The sequence below is a fragment of the Camponotus vicinus genome, unplaced genomic scaffold, assembly GCF_025532165.1.
Source record: "Camponotus vicinus isolate PSW18456_S1 unplaced genomic scaffold, iyCamVici1.0 SCAF_4, whole genome shotgun sequence".
Lineage (NCBI taxonomy): Eukaryota > Metazoa > Arthropoda > Insecta > Hymenoptera > Formicidae > Camponotus > Camponotus vicinus.
Window position 1 is genome coordinate 14,043,549 of NW_028141976.1, and position 15,988 is coordinate 14,059,536.

General features: G+C 35.1%; 1 protein-coding gene across 1 annotated transcript; it reads right to left on the reverse strand.

Moving 5' to 3' along the window:
* Positions 1 to 14,411: 14,411 nt before the first annotated feature.
* Positions 14,412 to 15,158, reverse strand: LOC145970630 (uncharacterized). Its single transcript, XM_083097503.1, has 3 exons — positions 15,154 to 15,158; positions 14,966 to 15,110; positions 14,412 to 14,782 (listed from the first exon to the last, which is right to left on the reverse strand). Exons 1-3 carry the CDS (start codon positions 15,156 to 15,158, stop codon positions 14,570 to 14,572), a joined length of 363 nt encoding a protein of 120 aa, XP_082953629.1. The 3' UTR covers positions 14,412 to 14,569.
* Between the last annotated feature and the right edge of the window lie 830 nt (positions 15,159 to 15,988).

Genomic DNA, 15,988 nt, shown 5'->3' on the forward strand with positions numbered 1-15,988 from the left:
TGAACAGCTTGCGAGGTACTTACATTAACAACACGACGGAAGAATGGTGACTGCTTGCTTGCCGATGGTCGTTGTCGCTCACCTCGGATCGCGCCAAAACCATGCAGCCAATCGCTTTGTGCGACGTCACACTAGGTAGCGCACTAGCGCCGTCACATCTAAAGTCACTAGATATACAAAGGCTGTGTTCCGAAATTACTACCAGTACTGCAAATTCTATAGTGTACGTTACGTATATTATATATTTTCAGTGCTGGCAGTAAACTGGCAGCAATTTCGGAATACGGCCAAAGTACGGCCGCAATTCACACTTCTATATAATATACTAGACTGCGAGCTCTTTATATACTAGCCTTATATTCGTGTCCCGAAAAAGTATGTACTAAAAGTACTATACTGCGCATGCGTCAAATAAGCTGATGAAGAATATTAAGCCTCTTGCACAATGCTAGGCAACAGGCAATAAGAACAGAAATAGTATCTATTCTTTGCTCCTATTGGCAAATATTTTCTGTTCCGCGTATTTATTGGTGAATAGTTTCTATTCCTTATTTCTATTGCCTGTTGCCTAGCATTGTGCAAGGGGCTTTATATACAGGCTGCGGTTCAGTAAGCACTACAAGTACTGCAGAGCATTTGTAACAGCATTACGGTTGGTTCACTTAGCGCTACGAGATGCTGTAGTAAACCTTATGACGTCATAAATTACGTCATGCTAGTAGAAAACCACATTCCATGTCAGCTTATTTGGCGCATGCGCTAGTTTTGTACATAAAAATTGGGTACATTTATGTCCGTTACGTTGAGCTATCCTATTCAACCAATGAAATGGTCGCATTAGGATAGATTTAAGAAATTCTCTAGTCTTAAAATTTGAGAAACGACTATGAATTCGGACCTTAGTATATAAGGAGCTCGCAGTCTAGTATATTATATAAAAGTCTGTGCCGCAATTAGTAACAAAATTCTACCATTTTCGCTCCACGACTACGCGGCAAATTCAAAATTTATATTTTTGTACGAATGCATTTTGTAATGTTATTTATTATAAATAAAACTAACTATAATCGTAAATAACATAAATAAATATTTTTATTTAATAATTTATACAGATGCTTTGTTCAACTGTTTTATATTTGATACAGACCCACACAGCACAAAATTCAACAAATACCTTTCAGAGACCTTCGCAAAGTGTTACAAAAAAGATCTCAAAAATGTCTCATATACGTCTTAGATACGTGTAAATGTCCGCTATTTTGTCACAAATACGTTTATGAAAGGTTGCTTAAACATTTCCTAGAGATTTTGCAAACGTCTCTGTAATGTTTTGCGAAACATTTTGATTGCATATACAGGGTGTTGAAAAAAAAGGGTCACATTTTTTGATAGCAGGTAGTATTGATCAAAACAAGAAGAAAAGGTCTAATTAACATGGGTCCTAAGACTAATATCTTCAAAGATACAAGCTATTTTGTTATTTGAGCTCTTTGTCATTTTCTTATTAGTCGTGTCATCTTTAGAATGTAATGAACAAAGGAGTAGGGGAGAGTGGGGTACAATGGGGATGTCATTTTTCTAGGTGCCTTAAAAAATAAAAAATAAACAAAGAGAGATAAAGAAACAATTTTTATTTTAATATGAAATGTAATCATTTATCTTCCATAAAAAAACTGAAGTAAAGAAACTGAATGTATGATAACAAAATAAAATCTCTTTTTTTACAAACAAAAAATTTTAATGCTGACTCAGCATTAGAATAAGAAAATGAGAAAACTAATAAGAAAATGACAAAGAGCTCAAATAACAAAATAGCTTGTATCTTTGAAGATATTAGTCTTAGGACCCATGTTAATTAGACATTTTCTTCTTGTTTTGATCAATACTACCTGCTATCAAAATATGTGACCCTTTTTTTCAACACCCTGTATATATAAAATTTTATATAAAAATTTCATATAAAAATTTTATTTATAACATACTTGCATATTGCACTTTACATCTTAAATAGATAATGAACGGATTATTTTCGTTTATTCGCCGGACATTTACTTGTCCGACTTATAAAATCAATTTAATATCTGAAACTCGTGCATTTAGATCAGAAATTAAATTGAACAGTATATTTTTAATCTTATTTGTTACCTTTGGCAAACTTTATATAATTCTCATAACTAAAACTTAAATACGAGAAAGATAGCGCATCGCACATCGCGTAGCGGTAAACGAATGAACTAACACATCCTTGCGTGCTCACGCGAAACTTTGACCTCCAAGACCGGATATCTTGTGGACGTCCAAATATTGGCCGTTAACGGATGTCTCAAATCGGATGTACGATGGACGTTCATTTCATGTTCATGGACGTGCGGACGTAAAATGGACATAAAATGAATGTCCAGAGGATGTCCTGTGCTGTCTGGGTAATAGGTTTTAAACATGCACCATTAAAACCATCAGGAGTATAATGAAAAGCTACTATTTGCTTCCATCGAGTAAAAATACCTCCAAGCATGAACACCAAACCATGCATAGCTAAAGGTTTTTCTCCTATAATAAGAAATAAAGGCAAACAATAGGCAAGAAATAAGCAAAAGTCGTATTAAAGATAAGGGCCAGCACACGTACATTGCCGTAGCGTCTTTACGTGATATGTAAGCTACTATTACGGCAACGCAGAAAGAAAAATGTAACGTAACGAAATATAAGAAAGTGCTATTCTTATGTTTCGTTACGTTTTTCTTTCTGCGTTACCGTAATAGTGGCTTACGTATCGCGTAACATTATTCTCACGTAAAATGACGTAAGACGACGTAAGACGCTACGGCAATATACGTGACACTGACCCTAAGTTAAGAAAAAGAAAAATGAAATTTCATGCACATAAACATAGGCCGCATTCAGTGGACTCAATAGTTAAGTACTTATTGCCATTGGGCTATTCTATTAGATCTCTTATCTATTTAATGGCATATTCCAATGACAGATAATAATTAACTATTGAGTCCGCTAAATGCAGTTATAGATTTACCACGACTATTAGGAATGGTAGCATATCCAATAGGAAAATTTGTTGATGTATCGATTTGTTCACCAGGAGTAAGACTGATTTCATCAAGGGCTAACATGCAATCCTTTTCTCTTTCATCCTGAAATTGTGATACTTTATCTTTTAAAGCTACAAATATGTCATCAAATATCCCCGGTTGAAAATTAAGTGTTTCAATGCTTCTTCTGAGTGTACGTGTTGAGGGCAGAGGAATGTTTTGTTTTATAAGTTCTTTGTAACCGTTATTAGTACAACTAAATTTAAGTCTCTGTGCTTTTTTAATAGTGTCTTCAGACCATTTATACACTTTCCGTGTGGAAGAATCTTTTTGAAGCCATTCGATTTGATCATGATTAAAAACTTTATGTAGTATTTCAGATGATTTTACTAAATTCTTTTCAATACATAGTCTCCGTTGGCTTTTTAATTTTCTTACTTGTTGCAGTAAATTTTTTTTTGTTTTTTCAACTTTGCGAATGACCACGTTTGCGATTTGAAGTTTTTCATTTGCTGCTTTCAGTTTTTTCTTTAAATCTTCTATTTGCAATACAGCAGACTCCGATATTGATTTATCTGTACTAATTTCGGATGTTATTGCAGTAACATTAGAATTTGAATCATTCATCACTCCTAATTCATTAGGATTATTTTGAATACCAATTTCAATTTCTTGAGTATCCTCCACATTGTACCTCTGTATTGTTGAACTTTCTGTATTGGACACAATAGATGTCTTGTGAAGTTCTTGGGAATGATTCACCTATTACAAAACAATTTTTTTTATACATTCTATATTCAATATAATTTAAAGAATAAGTAAACGTACTGTATAAAAGTTTATCTTGCACTTTTCTTTTTGAATAGTGGGAAAAATAGTTGGCACAGCATTATATTTTAACTTCCTCTTCCCATCAATTCGTGGTTTTTCCCACATATCTTCTGCAAAATGAACCTAAAGAGAACATCGTATAACATTAATTGTATAAATATCTATCATTTAATTTATGAATTGACATTTTATAGTTACTTCACAAATGTGTGAGTATGGAGAAGGTTTCCAATTCTTCCGGTCTATTTTTATTGTCCATAATGTCCTTCGTTCTGCATCCGATGGAAATCGTCTTAGCGAAAAGCCTTTTTCGCTACTGTTGTTGCATCCCAACACACAACAACCAGTCATGTTTTCTGTGTAAAGTGATTTCACATTAATAGAGCCACTATGATTAATGACCCGGTAAATAATTTATTATGTATAATATCATATATAACAATATAAAATTATGTAGAAATATATACAATTATGTAGAAGTTATATATAATTATGTATAATTTTATACGACTTCTATTAAAATCGTATAAATATTATTTATTTTTTTAACTTTCATCCCAGTGAGCATTATTGAGAGGAAGAAGTCTTTAAGAGGACTTTCTGAAGACTTCATTAATTTCTCTCGAAAATGATATCAATAAGTTATCTTTTTTGCAAGATATCTTTGAAAAGACGTCTTTAAGAGGAATTTTTCAAAATCTCATTTATTTCTCTTGGAAATGATATCAATAAATGTATCTATTTGCAAACTGTCTTTTAAAAGCTCTTTATATCTATTTATAGATGGCTCTAGAGTCTTAGAAGGAAGAGCTCTTTAAGAGGTCTTTTCAAATATCTCATTAATTTCTCTTGAAAATGTTATCAGTAAATAATCATTTCGCAAGATGTTTCTCAAAAACCACATAACCTATAATCAATCTACCGCATGTGAATGGACCAGAGAGATTATTTATTATATTGTGGAGAAAAGAGATTTGTGTGAGTCAAGAAATTGACAAAAATAGAAGAGAGGGGTAAAGTTAAGTATTAAATAGTTTAAAAATTTTTTCAAATATTAAATATAATAACATTATACATTTGAAAAATTATAGAGGTATATGTATATATAATCTCATTTTTGATTTTAATATTATTTTTTAATAAATTTTTATATTTTTGAAGTATTAATATTTTTTTAATATTTTAATAATATATAATAAAAAAATGTCATTACGCAAAAATTTTAAAAATTTATCCGTGAGTCAGAAAAATAGAAGGCTTCTTAAAGCTTATAAATGTTTGCATAATAGACAAATAAGTGATAATAATGTGGAAGAAGATGATAATAAAGTGATGTGTTTAAGTGAAATAGTGCATATAGTTCCTAATAATGAAAATGTTGATGAAAATATTGATTTCAGTAATAGTGACATTAGCAGTGATGAAGAAAACTATTGTATTGAAAATGATGATGAGTTAATAATAAATGATATAATAGATAACAACCCAGTAAGCAAAATGTTAGCAGGTTGGCAGCAGATTGGCAGCAAATTCGATCAGAATCCCACACCAGAACCGTAGCCATCTGTGTCCGCATTAAGCTTTTGTTTTGTCGACAGAGTCTGTAAAACATAACCTGTCAACAAACTGTCGGCAGAAACCGAGCAGGATCTGTGCGATGCAATTTGATGTTAGATTGCCAGCAGAAACCGAGCAGAATCTGCGCATGCAACCTGATGGCAAATTGACAGCAGAAACTGCACAAGATTTGCGCTTACTTTTATTAATATTATATAAATGCAACAAAATTGATTATTACAAGTGCTAAATAAGAATATTATCGGCAAGTTAATTACAATTTTCTTCTAAAATGACATATATGTCATATGTTATATCGTAATATATGTTAATGTAATATATGTTATATCGTAGTTAAATCTCATATAGCAAAGGACTAATTTAATTTAATTAAATTAATCATAAAGTAAATGATGAAAGTAAATGTAACTTGTAAAACTGGAGATGTAATTTATTTAAACTTAAATTCTTGCTTTATGCCTCAAATAGGCAGTACATGAATAATTATTCCAATCAGTTTAATATTCTGAATCTCATCTGCTTGTATCAGATATCAGAAATTAAAGTGATAGAAATTAAAATGATAATTACTATATTCTTAGTCTTTTATTCATATTCGCGACTTTATATATATTTCTGACAGAAATTAAATTACGAGAAAGTACAGCTCACGTAGCGGTAAGTGAAGGAACTATCGAATCATGCAAACTCTGTTCCGTTTCTGCCGTCATTCTGCTATCAGAGATTGTGTGCGCAGATCCTGCTCGGTTTCTGCCGACAATCTGTTGTCAAATTGCGTCGCACAGATCCTGTTCAATTTCTGCCATCAATCTGCCGTCAGTTATATCAGCAGGCTCTACTCGATATCTGCCGAGAATTTGATATCAAATTTCATTGCGCAGATCCTGCTCGGTTTCTGCAACCAATCTGTTATCGAATTGTGTTGCGCAGATCTTGCTCGATTTCTGCCACCAATCTGCTATGATAATTTTAAACAAATCCTGTTCAGTTTCTGCTATCAAATTATGTCAGCAGGTTTTGTAACATTTCTGCTGACATTCTGTTATCATTATTTGATATAACAAATTTTTTATACAATCTGCAATCTTACTGTCGACAAAAATTTGTAGCAGAAATTGACAAAATCTGTTTGAACAGACTTTGCTGACTGGGATAGTGTAATATTACATAATATAATTATGAAATATATAATTTTATCTAGTAATTTTATTTATCAATTGAGATATTTACATAATTTATTCAACTCTTAAATAATAAATTTGATATTATCATAAGATATCGTTTTAATGTTATCATAAGAAAGGACCACGTTAAAAATCCTCGTTTTTTTATCTAACAAGAAAACGGAAAACATTTACATCAATTGCCAAGTTTCTGAAGCTGGTACTGGCAGTTTATATCATTTCAAATCGAATGGACCGATGTCATATATCATACAAGTTATTATTAGTATTTTTTTCATAAATAAAAACTATCACTATCCAATAGCAAGCTATGTTTTATAGGGAGAAATATATTACTATTACAGTTTCTAGGAAACAAATAGCGTTTTCGACTTGTCGGGTTCAATCGCTTTAAGGTACAATTTCATGCAAACGCTCGACGCTCATTTTTAGCGTCAAATCTGGTCACGTGATAGATTTTTAAATTCCCGCGTCGAGAGATAAAAGCTAAACTGTGTTTAGCTTTGACGCTCGACGCTCATTTCAGTCAATCCAGTGGTTAGGCTCGTGGTCCTAACATGGTTAGGCTATATTTCGCGTCCCTCTGAATTTTTATTACAGAATATTATATTGTTTGTTTCATATACTATCAAAGATGCGCTAAGTGATAAACAAGTCGATAATACGGATACAGACTCCGCAAACGCTCAAACAAGCATGGACGCTGGCTGTTTGACGCTATTGCCTCCTCCACAGATAGAGCGTCAAATGTAGTCACGTGACCAGATTTGACGCTAAAAATGAGCGTTGAGCGTCTGCATGAAATTGTACCTTTAGGGTACCCAGGTAGAACATGAAACTCATAATGGGTGCATCCAGAAGCGCAACCGCTCACTGAGCGGCTAAGTAGCACTCGAATGTAATTGGTGAATTCAAAGATAGAAACCAATTACATTCAATTGCTACTTAGCCGCTCAGTGAGCGGTTGTGCTTCTGGATGCACCTAATGACATCATTATGACGTCACCTAAAAGTCATTTTTAAGTCATAGAAAAATCATAATGATCTCATTTGATATACTTTTGGCAATGTTTTGGTGACTTATATACAGGGTGAGCCATTTTAATTAACGCACGCAATTATTTCGGAAACAAAGCATTTTAGAGAAAAATGTTTCAGACAAAAGTTTTATGGTTTCGAGGGGGTCATAAGATGGTATCATTGGTTTGACACTGAAGAGTCATTTGAAGGTCACGTGAAGGTCACTTCAATTTTCTTAAATGGAACACCCTATATATTTTTGCACACTCTTGTAGATTATCTCGAGAGCTTTCCAAAACACTATAATTAAGTACCTTTTTGTTAAGTACTTTTTGAGTGATGAGGCTTGAAATAATTTCTTAATTTTACATAAACCGTAAAATATCTTGTAAAATTTTCATTTTTCGATTATCTTACCTTAATACTTTTACGTACAAAATAATGAGAGGAATCAATTGGTCTAAAGAAAACACATAGTTGTTTTGAAGAAAAAATATGTAATTTGCAATTAACAATTCCATATTTTTTCTTAAAAACAACTATGTGTTTTCTTTACACCAATTGATTCCTCTCATTATTTTGTACGTAAAAGTATTAAGGTAAGATAATCGAAAAATGAATATTTTACAAGATATTTTACGGTTTATGTAAAATTAAGAAATTATTTCAAGCCTCATAACTCAAAAAGTACTTAACGAAAAGGTACTTAATTATAGTGTTTTGGAAAGCTCTCGAGATAAGCTACAAGAGTGTGCAAAAATATATAGGGTGTTCCACTTAAAAAAATTGAAGTGACCTTCACGTGACCTTCAAATGACTCTTCAGTGTCAAACCAATGATACCATCTTATGGCCCCCTCGAAACCATAAAACTTTTGTCTGAAACATTTTTCTCTAAAATGCTTTGTTTCCGAAATAATTGCGTGCGTTAATTAAAATGGCTCACCCTGTATATACAGGGTGGCCCACATAACTCTTAACAGCTCAATATCTCGAAAACTATGCCATCGATTTTAATGTTCTTGGTCTTAAATTGCATGGATCTGAAGGGCCTTTCTAACTACATAAACGTGAAGTGGCCCCCCCTTCCCCTTTAAGGGGGGGCGGGGGTAACTTTATAATTTTAAATGGAACCTCCTATAAAACGTTATACATTTAGATTCTACAGGAAAAAACAAGTAAATTTTGTCTGAAACATTTTTTTGTCAGATATTTCCATGATGAGATATAACAGTTTGAAGTTTCGACTTGTAGGTACTTACTTGAAGCGCTCGGAAATAGCGTTGTTGAATTATACGCGCTTGAGTTCTTTGCTTATTCGTGAAAAAACAAAAATAATAATATTTACAATTCTTGAGTTTGACTCAATTATCCATGAAAACGTTTTCAGTTTAGAGCTGTTATTCAAGCAGTAACATTGTGATTATGGCTATTTTTGATACAGAAGTGAATATGTTATTAGTGTTAGGTGAATGCCAAAAAAATTATCGGCGTGCAGCAGTGATGTTTTTTGAACGTTATGGGATCGAAAAATCTCATGTAACATTTTATAATTTAGAAAAGCGGCTTCGTGAGCACGGTGAATTGTGTAAAAAAATTCGCAATAAACCTAAACCTGTCACTAATGAAAATAATAGTGTCAATATTCTTGCTGCAATTACATTAAATCCTCATATTAGTCAACGTAAACTTGCACAAACATCACATATCAGTCGTTCTTCAATTCAACGAATTTTGAAACGGCAAAAATATCATCCATATCACTTGATTTTATCACAAGAGCTTTCGATGGCAGACTACGATCACCGCGTAACACTTTGTGAGTGGCTGCAGGGTGTTATGGAAAATGACTTTTTATGCAAAATACTTTTTTCCGATGAGGCTACTTTTATGAATTCAGGACATGTAAATAAACATAATATGCATTATTGGGCCGTTGAAAACCCACATTGGATGCGATCTGTTCCCTTTCAACATCGATGGTCTTTAAATGTTTGGTGTGGCATAATAGGAGATTTTGTGATTGGACCTTATTTTTTTGAAGAAACTGTAACATCTGAAAGTTATTGTGATTTATTAAAAAATCATTTGCCTGCGCTTTTGGAAGATGTGCTACTACACATTAGAAGAGAAATGTGGTTTCAACAAGACGGCGCTCCTCCACATTTTGCAATCATCACCAGACAATTTTTGAATGAAAAATTTGGGAACAAATGGATAGGTCGTGGGGGACCTCGTCAATGGCCTCCTCGATCCCCCGATCTAACACCATTAGATTTCTTCTTATGGGGATATGTAAAGGACAAAGTTATGTTTGAACCGCCGACGACAAAAGAGAATATGAAACAAAGAATACGTGACGCTTGCGCTTCAGTGACTCCCGAAATATTAACAAATGTTAGAACAACTTTGATGTTTCGAGTACATAAATGTTTACAAGTCCGTGGTGGACATTTTGAACATTTAATTTAAAGAACATTTTATTTCTTCACGAATAAGCAAAGAACTCAAGCGCGTATAATTCAACAACGCTATTTCCGAGCGCTTAGTAAGTACCTACAAGTCGAAACTTCAAACTGTTATATCTCATCATGGAAATATCTGACAAAAAAATGTTTCAGACAAAATTTACTTGTTTTTTCCTGTAGAATCTAAATATGTAACGTTTTATAGGGGGTTCCATTTAAAATTATAAAGTTACCCCCGCCCCCCCTTAAAGGGGAAGGGGGGGCCACTTCACGTTTATGTAGTTAGAAAGGCCCTTCAGATCCATGCAATTTAAGACCAAGAACTTTAAAATCGATGGCATAGTTTTCGAGATATTGAGCTGTTAAGAGTTATGTGGGCCACCCTGTATATTGTGACGTTGCCGTCCCGAGGCGCGTCCATCCGCCCCGGAAATCTTCACGGGGCGCGAGCCGAGCGGCCGCGCCAGAAAAAGATTGCGAGAGCCGTAGCGAAATCTCCGGAGAGACGAGCCATTATCCTTTTTCGCGCTAGTATTAATTATTTTTTTTTTTGTATCATTTTTGTACGTCGGGCAAACCGCCGGAGGGAAACCAGAAGAGGCCCAAGAGGAATCATTACGACAGCCGATACGACAACGCCGGAGGAACAGAGTCGCGGGTGGATTTCGCCCCCTTCAAATAACGGAGGGAAAACAGCCAAGAAACAGCTGTCTTGAGCCGGAGTAACCGGACCGGATCGGCGCCACCCTCCAAGGACGGAGGACGAAGGACCAGCATCCGGAAGACCGCGAATAACAGGGTCACCGAGATTCGGAATTTTAAATTATCGGGGCCGTTACGGCCCCCGATACGGCGTTGTCGCGGGGCGCAGTAATACCTCGCGTGTCGCGGCGCTATTGGCCGCTAATCCGCGCACCCCTGCGCGCAGAATTGACGCCGCTATCGACCCTGGATCGCGAGATCCAGGGCAGAGCTGCCAAGTCCGAGACGCAAGCAACGGGCAACACGTAGTGGAGGGGGTAACGGGCATGTACGCGTAAGCGTACGTGTGAGCTCGGCGCTTCGGCTAGCTTCGGATAATAGAAGAGGACAGAATACAGTTTTCTGTCTCCTTCCAACCAAGCTGGCAACGAAAGACGGGCGACGCTGCTCGCGTCTCGATATCTCAATACGTACGATAGCGTTAAACGTTTTTCTCGTTCAACTTGTTATATTAGATATTTTTTATAACTGATAAATATATTATATATTTGCTAATTGTAAGAAAATATATATTTTTCATATTAAAAAATCAAATCGTATAATTCTTAAAAATGAATATATGTATATATATACAGGGCGATCCTGAAAAACATTATGTCTTTAAAATGACGTATTCCTGACACCATTCTAAGACAATTTTTCCTTTACCAAAATTTGATTTGAAGCGTAGTTTTTGAATTATGAGCAAAAATAGTTAGTAAATCACGCGTCGGGTACAGAAGGCAGGCAGGAGCGGCGCGGCGTGCCGCGAGCGCGGGCGCAGCTGACCGCCCGACGGGTGATTATCACCGCATGAGTCGCTAACTATTTTATCTTATAACATAAAATTATGCTTTAAATAAAATTTTGGTAAAGAAGAAAATGTCTTAGAATTACGTCAGAAATACGTGTTCCTTAAAATAACGTTATTTTAATAATGAAAAGTTGTTCCGGATCGCCGGCCGTCCGACGTTGCAATCAGCTGATTGCTACACGCGATGTGTGTATGGCGGAGTGTGTGCGTAAGAGAGAGAGAGAAAGAGAGAGAGAGAGAGGGAGGGTAGGAGGGACAGACATTCATACACACGCACGCACTTTTTTCTCGCTCTCTTTCTCTCTTTTACGCAACACTCATACACTCTCTCATTCAGTCTCTCACTCACACTCTCTCGGTCACTCACTCACTCACTCACCTGCTTACTCACTTGCTCACTCACCTTGTAGCAGCGTAGCGAATCTTCATGCTATGTATTGTTGTTATCTGCTGCACGGTTATGATTGCTAGAGATGCGCGACACATCGAAATTTTTTCGATTATTAATCTCACACTCGATTGACACAATACAGATTACACGATAACGAGTTTACTGTTTATTCACTCACTATTGATTTATCGATACCAAAAATTACTTTCAAAGAAACGCGAATGCAAACAACACATGACTCGACGCGAAGCGACGGACCGCGGAGACTGCGCGACCACAAGAGTTATGTTGCCAGAAACGCGACACGCGACATCTAACAAACGACTTGCGCGTGGCGCGTGAGTGACGCGAGATAAGACGAACGATCGGCTAAAACCTTCGCATTGCGAATGCGGTAGAAAACATGAAACGTATAATGACATACTTAAAAAATTAATTATTTATTATAAATAATAACTATTTCTAATTATAATAAATAATTATTATTTATTATTTTTAATAATTATTTAATAAATAATAATTATTTATTATAATTAGAAATAGTTATTATTTATAATAAATAATTAATTTTTTAAGTATGTCATTATACGTTTCATGTTTTCTACCGCATTCGCAATGCGAAGGTTTTAGCCGATCGTTCGTCTTATCTCGCGTCAATCACGCGCCACGCGCAAGTCGTTTGTTAGATGTCGCGTGTCGCGTTTCTGGCAACATAACTCTTGTGGTCGCGCAGTCTCCGCGGTCCGTCGCTTCGCGTCGAGTCATGTGTTGTTTGCATTCGCGTTTCTTTGAAAGTAATTTTTGGTATCGATAAATCAATAGTGAGTGAATAAACAGTAAACTCGTTATCGTGTAATCTGTATTGTGTCAATCGAGTGTGAGATTAATAATCGAAAAAATTTCGATGTGTCGCGCATCTCTAGCAATCATAACCGTGCAGCAGATAACAACAATACATAGCATGAAGATTCGCTACGCTGCTACAAGGTGAGTGAGCAAGTGAGTAAGCAGGTGAGTGAGTGAGTGAGTGACCGAGAGAGTGTGAGTGAGAGACTGAATGAGAGAGTGTATGAGTGTTGCGTAAAAGAGAGAAAGAGAGCGAGAAAAAAGTGCGTGCGTGTGTATGAATGTCTGTCCCTCCTACCCTCCCTCTCTCTCTCTCTCTTTCTCTCTCTCTCTTACGCACACACTCCGCCATACACACATCGCGTGTAGCAATCAGCTGATTGCAACGTCGGACGGCCGGCGATCCGGAACAACTTTTCATTATTAAAATAACGTTATTTTAAGGAACACGTATTTCTGACGTAATTCTAAGACATTTTCTTCTTTACCAAAATTTTATTTAAAGCATAATTTTATGTTATAAGATAAAATAGTTAGCGACTCATGCGGTGATAATCACCCGTCGGGCGGTCAGCTGCGCCCGCGCTCGCGGCACGCCGCGCCGCTCCTGCCTGCCTTCTGTACCCGACGCGTGATTTACTAACTATTTTTGCTCATAATTCAAAAACTACGCTTCAAATCAAATTTTGGTAAAGGAAAAATTGTCTTAGAATGGTGTCAGAAATACGTCATTTTAAAGACATAACGTTTTTCAGGATCGCCCTGTATATATATATATATATATATATATATATATATATATTCGTTTATAAGAATTATGACATTTAATTTTTCATATGAAAAAATATATCAATATTTTCATACAACTGATAAATGTATAATATATTTATCAGTTAAAAATATATTAAATATATTAAATATATTTAATAGATTAATATTTATCAGATAAAAAATACATTTATCGGTTAAAAAATGTGTATAATATAAAAAGCTGTAAGGAAAAAACATTTAATGCTGTCGCACGCATTGAGATATCGAGAAGCGAGCAGCGTCGCCTGTTTCCGGCTTGGTAGGAAGGAGACAGAAAACTGTATTCTGTCTTCGTCCTATCAAGCAGACAACGAAAGCGACGGGCGATGCGCGACGCGCGACGCTGCTCGCTCCTCGATATCTCGATATGCGCTCGATCGTTTTTCTCTTACAGCTTTCCTTTATGTTATAAATTTTTTACAATTAGTAAATATACATATATATACATATGTATATATAAATATATATATACATATACATATGTATATATAAATGTATATATGAAACGTAAAAATATATTATAAAGCTATAATATTTAATATAAATATTTTTAATATAAATATTTGACTTTTTTTTTACATATATATACGTATATATTTAAAATAATAAAAATGAGTGGCGATTTTCCACACCACCCTCGAGGTATCACCAATGGCGCGTTAGGTTTCTTTTACGTGGACCTTCGCCTGGAGCCCTATTGTACCACATTGTATTGTATTATATTATCTAGAAGGAAAAAAGGATAAAGAAAATATTTGGAAAGGAAAAAATAAATATTCCCTGAATTATTTTTTAATATTTATTTTTACAAAAAAGATAATTAATAATAATAATAATTATTTATGATATTGCCTCCCCTGCCTCGGCCGCCTCCCCTGCCTCGGTCGCCTCCCCTGCCTCGGCCGCCTCCCCTGCTTCGGCCGTCTCTCCTGCCTCGGCCGCCTCCTCGGCCTCCTCTATTTGGGGCGCTTGCGCCGCCCCTGATGCCCGTGTTCCGCCGGGCGTACCACAGGACACGGGATTTCCCGCCTCCTCTTTTTTTTGGTTTGTTTTCTGAAAAACAAAAAATAATAAATTATAACAAATAATAAACATAATAAACATAATAAACATAAATAATAAATAAATTATAATAATGCATATATATATACATATATATATATATATATATATATATATATATATATACATATATATAATTTAATAAAATAGAATTTAATATAAAAAATAACATACCATTTCGCTGCTGCGCCTGCACTTCCTGCTGCTGCTGCTGCTGCTGCTGCTGCTGCTGCTGCTGCTGCTGCTGCTGCACCTGGTGCTGCCCCTGGTGCTGCTGCTGCTGCTGCTGCTGCTGCTGCTGCTGCTGCTGCTGCTGTAGCTGCATATACCCTTGCAGTTGATGCAACAATTGTTGCATCAACTGCATATCGGGAACATCCTGGAGAACGAGTGCCCCCATTTCAGCATTTATGTCTCCTGTAAAATTGAAAAAAATTATAACATAAAAATTAAAAAGATTAAAGTTTCTTAATATTTTTCTATAAATAATGATTTACTTACGAGACATGTTGACGTTTAGCGCGGGACGTATGTTGCGTTTGTCGCCGTGCTTTGATGGACTGAGAATAAGGCACACTCGGCACTTGTTTATTTGTTTCATGTCGTTTCATTTGTTTTATGCCGATCATTTTTTTCGTAGCATCTCCATCAAATTATCTTGTCGCCTTGTACTCTCGAGTAAACGTATTTTTTTATACGTGCGTCGTGAAATCTTGGTGTTCAGAAAACTGTCACAATCCCGCTTGTGAGTTCTGATTATTTAAAATTGCTATATATCTTTATCTTGTTTAATCTTTATTTTCTTTTATTCACTCTTCTTTGATTCTTTATTTCTGCCTATTTTTTGTTTCATAAACATGTGTGATGAATCAAAAAAAAAACCTAAGCGAAGCTTTTCAGATGCTTGGCTCAATGATGATCGAATTAAATGTTGGATACGTAGAGTATCTTTTGATGAGAGCTTGTATCATTGTATTATATGCAATAAAAATATTTCGTGCAATACACATGTTTTGAGACATGCGGATTCTGCGTGTCATAAAAATAATCTTAAAGAAAATACTTCATCTTCATTAAATATTGAAAATACAATTTCAAATAAAAAAATATCCGAAAAAATTAACATAAATTTAAAGACTAAATTTAAAGAAAAATGGTTGGAAATCGAATTATTTAAACCATGGCTACGCAAAGTAT

Excerpts from the sequence above, each read along its gene's own strand:
- LOC145970630 (XM_083097503.1), bottom strand. Across the intron at positions 14,783-14,965 it reads GCAGGCGCAGCAGCGAAATG|AAAACAAACCAAAAAAAAGA; the intron begins GTATGTTATTTT and ends TTTGTTTTTCAG.